Source organism: Leguminivora glycinivorella, chromosome 9 (assembly GCF_023078275.1).
Source record: "Leguminivora glycinivorella isolate SPB_JAAS2020 chromosome 9, LegGlyc_1.1, whole genome shotgun sequence".
Lineage (NCBI taxonomy): Eukaryota > Metazoa > Arthropoda > Insecta > Lepidoptera > Tortricidae > Leguminivora > Leguminivora glycinivorella.
Window position 1 is genome coordinate 1419882 of NC_062979.1, and position 17251 is coordinate 1437132.

Genomic DNA, 17251 nt, shown 5'->3' on the forward strand with positions numbered 1-17251 from the left:
ACCCCAACAACACACACCCTGTTCTGCCTGCGGCATAGTGCCGATTACGCTAGTAGCATTTCCCCGCTGTATCGCCAGGGCAATACGCTGCGAGAAGTACGCGCCAGCCCTGAGGTCCCCTGCGGTGTCCGCCAGCCGAGTCGACAGAGCCCTTCATGTCTGCTGACCAAGGGCCCAGCGTCTCCACCGCGAGCGCCGCAAACTAGTAGTCCTTATGTAAGGACGAGTATTTGCGGCGCTTGAGAACCTGAGCCTGGTCAGACGCACCACCGGCCCGCATAACGGGTAGCCCAAATGTGGAACCCTGCAAGGGTGTCAACGCGTGTCGCGTCCCACACCAGGGCTCTTCTTAACTTCCACGGTTCCGGGTACTTGTCATACACAAAAAGGTATAAAATCCACGAAGCTACAAATACCTAGTTTGACTGTAGTTTGTGCTTGATTTCTACCAAAATTTTTTTAGCCTATTTGAGTGTCTCACTGCTGAACAAAGGCCTCTCCTCTCCTCCTCCAACCTCCAATATATTATTTAAAAAAAAATCTAGTTCTCTGAATGCTTCGCCACTGCCTTCGTCTGTTTTCTAAAACCGTGAAATGAAAAATGATAACCGTCATAGACGAGAAGGAAGACAAATGGGCAGTTTTTGTCTAACATAATTTAGTTTCCGATGTGGAGAAGACGTTATGCGTGCTACACTTTGGTGAATTGTTGCGTGTAAATGTAATGAGCGAATATAATGAATATGATTAGTAATTCAGAGGCCGAGGTCAGTACCTATCAAAGTCTATGAAATCTGTTAGTTTTTACAGTATGTTTAATGCGTGCCGCTGCAACGCGTCGCAGAGTGTTCGGCGGCAGCAACGGTATCCTGAGTGCGATAGCGGGCAGGCTTGATAGTCGCTATATGCAACACTGGTCGAACCTGCACCTCTCCTTAGCCAATTTTGAAAAATAAAATAAATTATGATGTAATTAGGTTCTAAGGCAACTAAAATCGTGCTAGTATTTACGTGATTACCCTTGTATGGATTTTGTGGTCCGAAATAAATTATTTTTATTTTATTTTTATTTATTTTTTTCAATTTGGTTTGCTAAACATATTTGATTTTGTATTTCTTAATTGATACAGATTTCTATTGCCGATTGTGGTTTGTAAAATTCATTGTGCAGTCACCGGCATAAATAAGTGATGATTTCTGTACCTTGTCACATTAACGTGGTGTTTGAAAATGTCATACGAAATTGTCAAACGATTAAATGTGACAAGGTACAGAAATCATCACTTATTTATGCCGGTGACTGTGCATGTGTAATATATGACTAATTGTAACAGTAATATTTACTGCTCAAATGCTCACTAAGACAATCTAACATTCGTTAAATGATAATAATAAGAAACACTGATTTAAACTTTCACGATGATTACACATAATTATTTTTAAAAACCCACACCCACACACACACACATACACCCTACACACTACACACACACACACACTACATGACCCTAAAGTCCTTTCCACGGAACGCCATTTCTACAGTAGAAAAGTGCGTGAAGCCATTGAAATCAAAAAACATCGCAATTTCAATCGGGACGAAGGTTTTAGGATCTCATCCACATGGAATCCTGTCATTAATAAGTGTAAGCCGAAAATAATATCGACAGTCGTTAAATCGAATATCGTCAGTGTTGTATGTCGACAGAGTAACATCCCTAGTGCGATAACAGTTCAAGTTGATAATCAAAACCAAGTGCGGGTAGTTCGAAAAACTCGCGCGGCTGTCAGAAGGTGTTGATGTCATTTCAAGCCAGTCTTCTCCGAGACCACGGGGACAACGCCGTCCTTGAAACGTTGGAGGTCAGTTTAATATGTAGTTATACGCGATTAAGTCCCGGTTTTTAAAAATAATTATGAATAATAAGAAAAAAAAAGAAAATCATTAAGACGATAACTTATTACAAAATATTTTTACAAAGATGATATTTTATCCGTACTTACAAAAATATCATTGTCACAACAAAATATGTATAAGATCAATTATTGCTATGATTTTAAACTAATTATAATGCCATTAAAACACGTTTGCAGCAACCAGAAAATGAAACGTTATTCAAGAATCAAACGTTCCCTTGCTAATTAGTAAACATTTTGTTTGACAACAATAACTTGTTAAACAGGTAATCTATAAATAGGCACCTAATTTATCTATAAATATTTCATATTATTATAAAAATCGTTCTCGTGTACAGTCAAGTGTAAAAATATGGGTGCGTACAACTTATCAAAAATATGTCCCATAGCACTTTATGTCGGCGGAATAAGGTCTCGGTACATATTTTTGAGCGGATAAAATCGATACGTATTTTTGCACTTGACTGTACAACATTTTTGTACATTCTAATTTTGAACTTTTATTGGGTAACAAAAGGTTCCAAATTCAAAAAACAAAACAAATTTCCAGGACTCAGGAGGCTAGGCTATTACAATCCAAAAATAACTAATCCCTTTGTTTGACATAAGGATTGAAAGTCAAACGTAATTATTGCCAAATTATCATTAGTCATAATTCTGAAACAGTTAACGTTTCAGGGTTTTTGTTTTGGCCATCTATACATAGATAGGTTAGGTTAGGTGTGTTTTATGGTAAACCTGAAAAGTTACGCGTCTCTGAGAAAAAACAAATTATGACTAACATAGACAAACGATATTACGATACATTATAACTGTAGGCTTGGGAACCAATAGAGACCCGAAAAATAATCGTACAAGTCAAGTCATATCTGGCTTGTAAGCCTTTCTTTACCTAACACTGCTGGCATAACAAACAAAATAAAATCAGTACCCTTTTAATTACAGGATGGAGCCCCCGATTCGGTGTCTCTCGGCAGCGCCAGCGAGCTGTCCCTACCGGCGGCCATCGCGCTGCGGAGTGAACAGAGGGTAAGCGGATATACTGTCGTGAAAATTTACTTACCCTCGCTGTATTCTCTTCTGCTTCTTAATGATAAAAAAATTGAGACGAATTTCTGATTTAACCCAGCTAGAGTCCAGCCATCGAATCGCTGCACAAAAAAAACCCGGCAAATTAAAAAAAATCTTTAGCTGGTAACCCGAAGCATAGTGCGAATATTCGTTTTTTTTTTCAGTATTCGTTCATTTTCATCATTTCGAACCTGATTCCAGTTACAGATAATCGAAAATAGCATGCTTCTCACACTGCTCCTGATCGGTTTAGCCATTATAACATCCGTAATAAATGCACTGAGACAAAGGTTGAGGTTATGTACGAACAGATAGCAGGGGGAAATTAGCTAAAATTACGGCATAATTAATGGAAAGTTTTTTTAAATTGAAATATGTACGTTATAGACTGAAGTTATTTTTCATCAACCCTCCCCACTCCTCCCTTCTCTGCGTCACCCCTCTACCCTCCCTTAAAGTGCCGAAAATGCGGTTTTTCTCGATTTATGACAAAACTGTTGAAGATACAGAAAAAGTGCGTAGGAACGAAGTAATCCTTAATAAATTTACTACAAATCATTCATTAACACTTTGGTTCTAGCACTTATAGTTTACGCGTGATCCGTCACGAAAGTTGGTCCTTTGCTGCAATTTTCTTTAGTGAATGTTAAGTTTTCGCCCAAAATGCATACGAAATCGTCGAAATTTGTTTGATATAACTAAAATATTGTAACTCATGACTAAAATAAAATTAAGAGGGAAAAATCACTACCATGGGTGGAATTTCCAATATGTCTTGGAATTCCAGTAACTATTTAAGACGTAATATTTTCACGGTAGTAGTCGCTAGGAGTACCATTGATCTATATAGTGTATCTATGACTGGGGATGAGCTTTTGGTAGCTGTTGGTAGAGCCCTGGAGTATCAATCCAGTAGCCGTGAGTTCAAGTCCCACCCATAGTAGTGATTTTTCCCCCTGAAATTCATTTTCAGTTTATAATATTTTAGTAATATCAAACAGATTTCGTAAGCATTTTGGGAGAAAACTTAACATTCACTAAAGAAAATTGCAGTAAAGGACCAACTTTCGTGATGGATCACTCGAAACCTATAAGTGCTAGAACCAAAGTGTCAATAAACGATTTGTAGTAAATTTATCAAGGATTACTTTTTTCCTACACGCTTTTTATGTACCTACAACGGTATTGTCAGAAATCGCGAAAAACCGCATTTTCGGCTATTTAAGGGGGGGAAGAGGGGTGACGCAGAGGGGGGAGGGATGGGGAGGGTTGATGAAAAATAACTTCGGCCTGTAATGTACATATCCCATTCAAAAAAAATCTTCCATTAATTATGCCAACATTTTCATACATAACTTTCCAGAAGCAACGGACTAAGAGGTTGTCAGTCAGTTTTACATGTAAAATTGTTGCCATATAAAGAATTCTGAAAAAATGCTTGTGCAGCGACTCGCTGGTCAGACTCTATTACTTATTGTCTTATCCATTGCTTCATTTGGCTTATAGTAAGATCAATACGGGTAAGTGTGTCCAGCCTTCACATTTGGCCTATTGAAACCAATTATCAGTGTTTATTGATAGTTCATACGTTTACCGCTACGAGTAATCGTGAGTAGCAAGTAGCAAAAGTGTGATGCTTAACTTCAAGTTCGGGTAAATCCATTCTGCTTTAAGGTTAATTATGTATAAAAATATTTATATATGATGGGGATAGGTCAGGATTGCCACCATCTTCAGACATCTGGGGGGTTACCATGAAGTGCTAAAGCCGTTCAGTTTAGGTTGAGAGAAAGGGACGAAGCTATAGCAGTTCCATAGCTCCGTCCCTCTCTCTCAACCTAAACTGAACGGCATTAGCACTTCATGGTAGCCCCCCAGAGCGTTGCTGGGTCATCGAGGATTAAGACGACGACGATAGTAAGCAACGATTTATTTTAAACACTTTCAATTTAGAACAATTATAGCGTGGACAGTTCCGAGGTAGGTCTAAGACTTCTTGTCTCTAGCGTGGTCCGCCAGAGAGTGCTGGGTCTCAGGTATCCCGGCTCCGTCCTAGCGCTCGAAGTGGGGACAACTGGTTGGTTGTGACGTCAGCTGTCCAGCTGCAACTCTGCGCGCTGCGCTACAATTGACTGTCCGTGCCAATACCCGGTTTGTCTCCGACATATATAATCTGAAAAAGAATCAATAGCAGAATGGATTTACGGTAAATTCAAACTCGGGTAAATCATTTACCCACAGATGTCATATATACCATAGATCAAGCAAACGTATCTACTTAGCGTGTCAAATGAACTCAGTGAAATCCACTGAGTTGTCCGTCTTTAATCGCAGCTTGCAGCTTTCGGGCGTCAATTTTTGTAAGTTGAAGTCAATCAAAACATAAAAAATGCCTCGTTACGTGATATTCAATTGCAACAACACAAAAATTATGAACAATCAAGAGCCTGAGACATATTTAAAATTACAGGCAAGAAACAACTTCAGTACAAAATTTGACACGCTCGGCCCCTATACAAATAGATGAACTTGTTTCTTCTATCTAAATAAAGTTCTGTGCATTTACCCGAGTTTGAAGTTAAGCGACATAAGTATGAACTCGCAAAAACACCTTATCTCGTTTCTCACACTGCTCCTCAAAGTGAAAACGCAGTAAGTCTATATGCATTTCATACATACTACAATTTTCTTTTCATTAACAGAGGAAGATACAAGGTTTTTTCAAAGTAGTGACGCAATTTGAAGGCCAGACACACACCTGTATTGATCTTACTTAATTTTTGTAGAACTTTTAAAAAAGGTTGAGTATGACTCACTTAACCCCGTTAACTTGTCTCATGTTGTAGGATTTTTTGATAACGAAAAGCGGTAGAAAACTTTTCTGGCTTCTGATTTTTTAACCTCTTAGTACTTTGGATGGTGGGTTGTGAAGATCAAAACTATATAGATACAGGGTTACATACTCATGTGACTAAAAAGGAGGTTTAATACGAAAAAAATTTAATGAAATATATATATTTAAAATGTTTATTCAAATACTTAATTACTTATATTTAGTACTCGACGGTATCACTGCCAGAGATCATTGAGTTCCGAGGATACGAAGTGGTAAGATTTATCACTTACTACTCTTTAACTTTACCTGTTCTAAACTGATTAAAGACTATGCTAGATATACCTTTATCGTGTTACCTGAAGCATGGGGTTCAAGAGGCGTTTTTATCAATGTTTTGTGACTAATAAGGACCTAGAATGTTTGTAAAGTTATTGTATAAATAAGAAGTTCCGTTAGCCAATAACATCGATGTTTGACAGCGAATCATGTTGTCCCTCTAACGCATGTGCATAGATTTATATATATTAAGCTAGATTGAGTTGTTAGGCCAAAAATTGTGTCCACATGAGAGGGTAAAGTTGGGGCCGGTGTCCCTCTCGCACTTATTGCCACTGTCAAAATCATTTGAATGACGTCATCACTGTCATAATTTGGGGATACCAGTCAATATTCAAAGTTTTTTTTTTTTATTTTTTTTATTTATTACAATAACATTGTACATAAAACTTACAGACTACAGCCCAACACGTAATATGTACATATAAAAGCACATCTATAATAAGAACTTAATTAACTAAGTTTTATTTATTAGGCAAGCCAACACGTTACTACCAAATCTACTAATACCCAAGTTTTTTTTTAAATTGCGCAAATCTTTGGTTTTATGGCTTCATAATAATGACTTACCAATTCGTTACAAGGTATTAATGCCCTTGCCTCGCTATATTACAATAGTTATTTGTTTTACAAGGGGGCAAAGTAGTTGTTTAACCGCACGTGCCAATATTGATACCCGAGCAAGCGAAAGATTCCAATATTGAACCGCGAGCGTAGCGAGTGGTTCAAAAAGTGGAATCTTGAGCGTTGCGAGGGTATCAAGGCACGAAGGTTGAACAAACTTTGCCACCGAGTGAAACACAACATTTTTCACCACACCAACACGAACAAAATACTGACTATAAAACATCAAAATAAATGAAATCCATCGATTTATTCAATATTTATGATTCAAAATCATCATTTATAGGTAAAATCTAGCAGCCAGATTAAGACATCGAGTTAAAATTTGTATGAAATTACTTTGCCCCCTTGTGGATAAAATGCAATTTTGCTATCTGTTTTCGAATAGCAAAGAAAGCCTTTACCAGTTGGTGTGGTGAAAAAATAATTTAAGAAGTTTATAAACTTAGTTATCATACAGGTAAAAATACTACTACTGTAGTAAATATAGTAATCTCTTTAACACTGGTCATACGTGCGAGAGGGACACCAGCCCCAACATTGACCCTCTCATGTGGACACACTTTTACTAGTCTGACAAGAACGCCTTTCTGCGCCGGTGATAAAGTTCAATTTAGTATGTCAAAAAAAGTGTGATCTCAGTCCCTATTGAAGGTCCATGCGCATGGGTCGTACGTATGGCGCATTGACTATGTCATTTTTGTTACTCGGTTTTTTTTTTATTCGATGTACTGTACCAGCGTGATGAAATAATTTAGTAAAATATCAAAAGTAGAATTTAAGAAAAAACATAATAGCTATTAATACATCTGTATTATCGTTATCGTTAACAGTGTTAACACTGAGAGTGCACTGGAAAACGTCCCACTTTGTCGATTGCTATAAAGCCGCTTTGTCAGTTTATTCTAGGGATGTCACGAATGTCGCATGTGTCACATTCGCGAATGCGAATGCGAATATTCAGAATGCGAATGTGCGAATGCGAATATCGCTGAATTTCATAAAAAACCAAGCAATCACCAACAACCCGCTAGGTAAAAATGCTTACTATTGGTCAAAATGCCGAGTACGAACTTCACGCCGTACGAATTTGAGCTATCTGCGCATGCGCGAGTCGACAGTCGACAAGTAGCAATTGGAGCGGCCGGCGCGGGCGAGGAACAAGCTGCGACTTGCACACATTCGCATTCGCAAAACATTCGCATCGTTTGAAGCGAATGCGAATGTCAATGCAAATGTTTAAAAGAATGCGAATCATTCTCATATGCGAATGCGAATGCAAATATTCGTAACATCCCTAGTTTATTCATATAAAGATACAAGTAAATGTCGCCTTAATGGTAACCGACAAAGTGGGACGTTTTACTAAACACACTCACCTATGTACTTTTAACAATCTTCTTTCAGTGTTTTGTATAGTACTGTGACTAACAAATATAAGTTTTGTCAAACCCTTTGGATACCACAGTCGAAAGAAAGCACATTTTATTCTTGTCATTAGACAACTAATCTATTTGTTTACTATTATGTTTTCTAGATAATTTGCCGTAGATAACTATGAAATACAAGTAATACAACATTCAAGTTATAGGCACTGGTCCCACCGCGAGCTAGTAAGCTATGAGCTATCGGCTATAAAAACGAACAAAAGATAAGCATTCCCGTGCAAATAACAGAGACACGGCGATGTTTATAGTTACTCGCCCAGCGGTGAGCTATCTCTTTTATTTGCACGGGAGTGCTTATCTTTTGTTCGTTTCTATAGCCGATAGCTCATAGCTTACTAGCTCGCGGTGGGACCAGTGCCATAGGGTGGTAAAAAAAAAACTAAGTGTGCCCTTTAGATCATTAATTTAGCTATCTGCTGAAATCGAATTATCAAAGTTAAAATGTCGATGTCAGAATACTAAGAATCTATAATATTTTGGGTACAGTAAAATAGCGTTGGTAAGGTTATTCAGGCAGTTTTCTGCGATTGTGCCCTCGACTGTGGCACCCAAAGGGCCGGCCCCGCGTTGATTCTCCTCAACTGCAGGTATCTTCCGCCGGGCAGCGCACATCCGAAGGCCGCACCAAGAAGAAAAGCTGGTATAGTTCCTTCTACCCGACTTACAAGAGCAAGTGCGAAGATTTCAAGAGGCTTTTCAAAGATCTGCCTGACGAAGAGCGACTTATTGTTGGTAATTATTTCTTACTTTATTGTCACTTTAAATGTTAGCAAGGAATAGAAAGGCTGTAGAACAGCTCAGCGTATAAATGAATTCCGCTCCAAGAAAAATAGCTGATGTAGGTACGCTCCTATTAATTACCTATAAGCAACCTACCTGACCTATTTTAAGCAAGGGAGATCTCAGACGGATCTTTAATTGCTATAGTTCTTTCTATGACACATAAAACATAGCTCAAGTAATTCCAAGAATCATTCTCGTCGTAAAACGTCAATTAAAATGAAGACTAGAACTTGTCAAGACTGAAGTAATATAAGGTTATTATTTATAAAGTTATTGTTTTTTTTTCGCAGACTATTCCTGCGCCCTACAAAAAGATATCCTGGTCCATGGACGTCTATATGCGTCGCAGAACTACCTCTGTTTCCACGCCAGCATCTTCGGATGGGAGACCAGCTTATCACTACGGTGGAAAGATGTCACTGCGATCACTAAAGAACGAACAGCGCTGGTAAGTTTTACCCATGACGGGAAAAACATAGTGTTACATGTCTGAAAAGCAATGATTTTTATTTCAGTTTCGTCGAAAATGTTATGTTGCCTCAGCTGGTGTAATTTTCTATGAAATTCTTGAATATATTGATTCCTAGGCTTGAATTTAGTTTGAGATCCTGGTCACGGCACCAAATGAAACAGAGTATGATGAGTCTCTTAACTATACAACATTTTTGATATTGAATAAATCCACTTAATCCCCACAACACAAGCCTTCTTAAGCTTACCGTGGGCATCAGTCAATCTGTGTAAGAATGTCCTATATTTATTTATTTATTATTTATTAATTATATGTAACATCTACCCTCTGTCGCCTGAATCTAAGTGACATAAAATTAAGTTGAATTTAAGTGACATACAATTTGATTAAGCGATTGTCTATTCTCACTTATAATAGTTACTCACCTCTGTCTTTGTTATGAAAATAAATCAATTTTGTACAGGTGATACCAAACGCGATCCTCATTTGTACGGAAACGGAGAAAAATTTCCTCACATCATTCTCCGGGCGGGACAAATCCTACCTGATGCTGTTCAGGATCTGGCAGAACGCCCTCATGGGACAGCCTGTCAGCAGCCAGGAGATATGGCATTGGGTAAGTACCATTAAAGTATATTATTTTATTGGTTAGGAAAACTTACAGGTAACGTTGCGTAAAAGGTAAAATAACAGGGACTTTCCATTGTATTAGTATTTTCAAAGGGATGTGTTCGGCATTTTGATTGTGTCTTGACCGCCACCAGGTGAGTGTTATTGTATGTATTACCATAGGTTAAATATAAGAAGATCATACCATTCCATACATTAAAATGCGACCACCTAAGAACACGCACTACACCACACATAGGCTGGTTTTAGTGTCACGCGGACCGTCCGCGCGGAGCGATCCGCGCGACCAATTTGTATGAAGTTGATGTTGTCGTCAGTGCGGACCCGTCCACGCCACTCTAAAACGCTCCCGGAACTTAATACATATTAGTCCGGTGCGGATCGCTCCGCGCGGACGGTCCGCGTGACACTAAAACCAGCCTTAGATGGCGCCACAAAAAAAATGTCTTGTAGCTTTCGATTATACTTGTAGATGGCGTGAAGTGTTACTTTTGACATAGATTTATGGCTCGAAAGTGACACTTAACGCCAATCTACAAATAATCGATGGCAATAAGGCATTTTTTGTGGCGCCATCTATGTGTGGTGTAGTGTATGCGCGTTCGTAGGCGGTCGCATTTTAATGTATGGGATGGTATGATCTTATATTTAATCTATGGTATTACTGTGTTATCTGTTTTCTACTTTATGTTTTACTGAAACTTCGGTTTTATAAAGTACTAGCTTTTGTCCGCGGCTTTGCTCGCGTTAGAAAGAGACAAAAAGTAGCCTATGTCACTCTCCATCCCTTCAACTATCTCCACTTAAAAAATCACATCAATTCGTGTCTCCGTTTTGCCGTGAAAGACGGACAAACAAACAGACACATACACTTTCCCATTTATAATATCAGTATGGATACTTCATCAAGCAAAAACCTCTGCAACCTTGCTGTACACACGTTTGCGTATTAAGGGAAGGGAAGTTTGCACACACGTGGTAGGCCTCTGGGGGTCAATTGGCAGAAACTATCGGACCAATGTTCCATTTAACATTGGTGTTAATTTTCATTTGAATATAAAACAAGTACGACAATTGTAGTTGTCACTGAGTTACATAACCACTTATACTTTCATTCTTTACTCTGAATTGCTTTAAATAAAAAAATAAAAAAATGCTTTATTTCAGACCAGTATACGATCCATAATAGGTTAGTAGATACAATTACACAAAAATCCTTACCGACTATGTTAGTATAACCATAAATTAAATATAACAAGATCATACCATCCCACACACCAAAATGCGACCGCCCACGAACGCGCCCACACTCCACCACACATAGATGGCGCCACAAAAAATGCCTTGTTGCCACCGATTATTTGTAGATTATTTGTAGAGCTTTATAGTACTTGGGCACCTAGCCAACGCGACAGTCGCTTACGCGTTTCGTAGCCAGTTCTCCCCATCGCTCTTCTATATTGGCGCGACAGAGCCAGACTGCGTTTCGACCGGCACGTAGCGTCAACTATTGTTACTTCAGCTAGGCCGGCAGCAAAGTATAATAAAAAGTGCTATCGTGCTATACTGTATGGCCACTCCCGCTCCCCGCAGAAAATGCCGCCCACCTCCTCTCGGTTACCTCACAGTTACCGCCTGTCAAAAACGCGAACAGTCGACCTGTCATATCTCACTCATAGAAGCATGGAACGCGTTCGCCTACACGAGCTTAGAATGTGTGCTAGGAACGCGCCTCTTTCATACATTTGATCGCCAGTGTCCGAGATGTGCCGGCAGTGACCATTCTTATTTGTCCTATTGATCTAACCGAAATGACAATATATGACGCTAAACGCCGGTCGAAACGCAGTCTGGCTCTGTCGCACCAATCCGGAAGAGTGATAGAGATAGCTAGCGTTTGAACATCTGTCTACTTACTCAAGTTGACAGAATAAACATTCAATATGAATCTCAATGAATTTCTCTTCCACACAACTCGGAACGCTTAAAATGCGCATTTTAATAAAATACTACAATCTAAATATTAAAGCGTCGAAAACAAGGTGGATATTATACGCGAACGAACTATAATGTGCATTATGGGACTCATGGGTTGTGTCAAAGGAATTTGAATTTTATGTACTACCAAGGTATTAAATACTAGGTTTTTCCCGCGGCTTCGCCCGAGTACTAATCGAATCTGGTTGTCCCATAGAAACTTTGGATCTCCATTTCACCCCCTTAGGAGGGAAATTTTGAAAAATCTTTTCTTAGTGCTCCTCTACACCTTATAAGGAACCTACGTGCCAAATTTGGAATGACCAGGACCAGCGGTTTCGGCTGTGCGTTGATATGTCAGACAGTCAGTGTCAGTCAGTTTCTTCTTTTACATACTGAGTTTTGAGGTCATAATGATCTACTTTTATTATGGGGCCCATGCTGAACTCGCTAAAATTATTTTATCTGTTTCATACATATCGTCACTACTTTGAAAAAATCGTATTACGTATCTCACGCTGCTCCTCAAAGTTAAAACGCAGTAAGTCTATATGCATTCCATACATACTTACTACAATTGTCTTTTCATTGACACACGAAGATCAAGTTTTTTTTAAAAGTAGTGACGATATGACGTTTTTGTGTTTATGTGCAATAAACGAATTTTTAACCCCCGACGCAAAAACGAAGGGGTGTTATAAGTTTGACGTGTCTGTCTGTCTGTCTGTGTGTGTGTCTGTCTGTGGCATCGTAGCTCCCGAACGGATGAACCGATTTAGATTTAGTTTTTTTTGTCTGAAAGCTGAGTTAGTCGGGAGTGTCCTTAGCCATGTGTCATCAAAATCGGTCCACTATGTCGCGGTCGGGGGTTTTTTCAAAATTTTAATTTTGTGGTTAGGTTATTATCGGGCATTTCTCAGAGCGTTAATTTTTTTTTGATTTCGGTGGCAGCATTTTTAAGTGATTCCAGTGAAAGTCACATGAAATTTTGTCAATTTAAATAGAAGTCGCGGATTTCTACCAGAAACAAAGAAAACTCATGCTACGCTTACGGGGTTCAGGTAATAATGCTGCCACCGAAATCAAAAAAGTTGAAACGCTCTGAGAAATGCCCTATCTTTTTATCTTTATACATTCGACTGTCATAATGCCGCTCATTTCTGTGAAACAGCCAAATTTTTTTTCACGATTTCAGCATTGGTCCCATAATAAAAGTTGTTCATTATGACCTCAAAAGTCACGATGCAAAGTTTACGATTTAAACGATTTATTTACTTACACGATAGTATTTTTGGCACTTTGTCCGTATCTATATTTTTTACCTTGACTGTACACCCGTTAGGTTTCATTTTGATTGGCAGAAATCGATATCTTTTGAGACTATTGGATCTGCTGCTGAGAATGGATTTTAACTACTGTCTCGAAAGTTTAAATTGATTTGATTTTCTCACTTTAGCTATATTTCATACAATTCGTAATATTTATTATGTCTTGGGTCGCGCCTTACTAGAGTTAAATGATTTTGAACTTTATATACGACTGTTAAGTTCCATATCTTAATAGCAATGTCACACCTCGCGACCGTAGGCTTTGCTCTAGCAATATTAAATGTAACTTCTGTATAGAAGGTTCAAATTCCTTTACCTTTCAAATTTGTGAGAACATTACTATGTAAATAGTCTACGTTTGAGGCCAGGGTTTTTGGACTGGACGGTTTTTTCGAACGTTTCTTGCGAAAGGATTTTTATTGCAACACGACATGTGATAGTTTCAGTTCAGGAATACATTGTGATTTTCATAGGTATACACAGCATCATTATGAAAACGTAAACATATATGTAGAACCCCACTTTTTTATAACATGGGTGTTTTTTACGCGAGTCATACTCAGAATCGCGAGCTCTTTCGATCCTGATAGGAGAAAAAAATGTCCCAAGATAAATAAGACATTTTTCAAACCTTCCATTCCATTCCGTTACCGCCATACAAAATGTATGAAAAAATGGTAACGGAATGGGAAAAAACCTTGGGACACTTTTTTTCTCCTATTAGGATTGAAGGAGCTCGCGATTCTGAGTGGAAACCAAAAAGTGGGGCGGACAACTTAGAAAAAAAAATGGCCCAGTTATGACACTTATGACATTATATTAAAAACAATCTTATTGTCTTTTGATTTATCTATATTATCAACTGGACACGGCGCGGATAGTCTGTCGGTTCCTCTCTCTGCAGCTCTAACCACCGACAGCTTGGGCCCTGCCCCGCTGCTGATGGCACCCTAGGTTAAGTTTTTTATAATGTGTTTATGTTTTTCTATTGTTTTGTAAGTGTTCTTATATTTTACTTTTATATTCATAAATATTGGGTTGGTAAGAAAGTAATGAGCGATCGATTGAATTCCACATCAAATTTTTGAGAGAGTTCTAGAATCTTCTATGGTCGAAAGTATATAAAGGGCAAGTCGCACAGTTTCTCGTCAGTCATTCACTAGCTGTCGCCGAGCTAATATAAGGAATAAAATGGACGAATTAAAAGTGCATGTAAGGCATTGCTTACTATATGAATTTCAGTCTGGCCATTCAGCCGCCGAAGCAGTTCGTAATAAATGTCAGCGTGTTGCTCCTGAAGTTGTGTCTGAGGCCACGGCGAAACGATGGTTCCAGCGGTTTCGTAGTGGCGACTTTTCATTATCAGATCAACCTAAGTCTGGTCGACCGGTGAAGATTGATGTAGCCAAATTAAAAACCTTAATTGAAGGAGATCCGAGGCTAACGAGTCGTACTCTTGCTACCGAGTTAGGCTGCTCTCATGTCACCATAGAAACACATTTACAAGATTTTTTTTATTTTTAACAAGCAGAAACGTCTGCTAACGATTCTAAACTTTTTTATATTAAAGGAAAAAATGGAAAAATTTACGCTTCCGGCGGGACTTGAACCCGCATCATTTGCAATCCGTGCAAGGCTCTTAACCAATTGAGCTACGGAAGCCACGCCGGACATCGCAAATCCTTCCATGCCTTTCCTTATGTACACACGTCTTGGGGTGACGTCTAGCGCCATCTACCGACAGACTATTACATCTTGTAACGGCACTGGAGTCTCAAGTTATATTGAGAATTCACCAGTAACAATGTGCTAACCCATACTAAATTTATTTTTAACAAGCAGAAACGTCTGCTCACGATTCTAAACTTTTGTATATTAAAGGAAAAAATGGAAAAATTTACGCTTCCGGCGGGACTTGAACCCGCATCATTTGCAATCCGTGCAAGGCTCTTAACCAATTGATCTACGGAAGCCACGCCGGACATCGCAAATCCTTCCATGCCTTTCCTTATGTACAATATGTACACACGTCTTGGGGTGACGTCTAGCGCCATCTACCGACAGACTTCCATTTTTTCCTTTAATATAAAAAAGTTTAGAATCGTTAGCAGACGTTTCTGCTTGTTAAAAATAAATTTAGTATGGGTTAGCACATTGTTACTGGTGAATTCTCAATATAACTTGAGACTCCAGTGCCGTTACAAGATGTAATAGTCTGTCGGTAGATGGCGCTAGACGTCACCCCAAGACGTGTGTACATAAGGAAAGGCATGGAAGGATTTGCGATGTCCGGCGTGGCTTCCGTAGCTCAATTGGTTAAGAGCCTTGCACGGATTGCAAATGATGCGGGTTCAAGTCCCGCCGGAAGCGTAAATTTTTCCATTTTTTCCTTTAATATTAAAAAAAAAACATTTACAAGAGTTGGGAAAAAACTACAAATACAGTGTTTGGATACCGCACGAACTTGATAGAGATCAACTAAACCGCCGTGCCGATATCTGCATACAACTTCTGTCTTTTCGCCGCACATTCAACTGGTTGGACCATCTTATCACTGGAGATGAAAAATGGGTCTTATATATAAATCACACACGCAAACGTCAGTAGCTAGCTCCAAACGAAAAAGGAATAGAGGCACCAAAAACAGAGCCTCACCCGAAAAAAGTTATGCTGTCGTTTGGTGGGATATTCATGGTATTATTCACTGGGAACTCCTACCAAGTGGAATGACTGTTACCGCATCAGTGTATACTGTAATCAGCTTGAAAATTTAAACCAAAAAATCTGTCAGAATCGTCCACAGCATGCTAAAGTTTTTTTCTTACACGACAATGCTCGCCCACACATTGCAAAAGTGACTCGGCTAAAGCTATTGGGGCTAGGTTGGAAAGTGATACCTCATCCACCGTACTCTCCAGACTTGGCACCTACGGATTACGCATTGTTCAGATCGCTAAGCAATGCCTTGAATGAAAAAAAGTTCGATGATCAAGCCCATCTACGACAGTACATAGCTGAGTTTTTTGAATCTAAACCTAAGAACTTCTTCGCCGATGCTATTCATTCTTTACCAGAACGATGGAGACAAGTAGTAGATAACGAAGGCCGTTATATTTTTGATAAATGATTAAAATAATAAATTAAATAAAAATTACAATATTGGTTATGATTCGCTCATTACTTTCTTACCAACCCAATATTATAGCCTAATCTTAGATTGTAAATTGATAAAGAGAATATCTATATACTGTACGTATTTATATCTTCCTTTCGAATATACTATAGGTGTGCTATAGGTATCGATCTTTAGGAAGTCGGTTGTTTAATAACCATAAAAATCATGCGCAATTTCCCCATTAAGCCTGATTAGGTTCTAGTTTATTTGCCATTCCAACGTAGGTATAGTGGTTTAATCGTACCAAGCATTTCGTTTGGTGGTGACACTGGTGACTTATTTCATTGTTCGTTAGAAGTTTCTGTCAAAGTACTAGACTATGGTCTGTCTATCGGTAAGCGGTCACCGTTATGTAGACTATGTACCTCTTCAACACCAGGCCCCGTAGCCGAATGGCATTTCTGCGACGCGAAACGAAAACGAAACGCCGCGAAAGGTAGTCTGGCTCTGTCGCGCCAATACGCAAGAGCGATAGAGATAGATAGCTACGAAAGAGATATTATCATGAGCGTTTAGTGAGCGTTTGTGCCATTCGGCTACGGACCCTGATCTGTTACTGTATGTACTATATTTTATATTCTGGGTAGTAGTGACATACCATTTTCCAAGTTATTTTATTGAAAACGAAGTGTAAAGCAGTAAATTATGCAAATGAAA

The 17251-nt window shown here is 38.8% G+C and overlaps 1 protein-coding gene across 5 annotated transcripts in view; it reads left to right on the forward strand.

Moving 5' to 3' along the window:
- LOC125229635 (protein Aster-B-like) overlaps positions 1-17251 on the forward strand; it is a 66428-nt gene that overhangs the window by 19490 nt on the left and 29687 nt on the right. For 3 of the 5 annotated variants that reach the window (XM_048134516.1, XM_048134517.1, XM_048134520.1), the window contains 5 exons: positions 2860-2943; positions 6043-6093; positions 8835-8961; positions 9303-9460; positions 9948-10100. In XM_048134516.1, coding sequence (XP_047990473.1) covers positions 2860-2943; positions 6043-6093; positions 8835-8961; positions 9303-9460; positions 9948-10100 — 573 coding nt within the window. Of the gene's footprint in view, positions 1-2859; positions 2944-6042; positions 6094-8816; positions 8962-9302; positions 9461-9947; positions 10101-17251 lie in introns of all 5 variants that reach the window. The other 2 variants (XM_048134519.1, XM_048134518.1) reach the window with 2 other exon arrangements.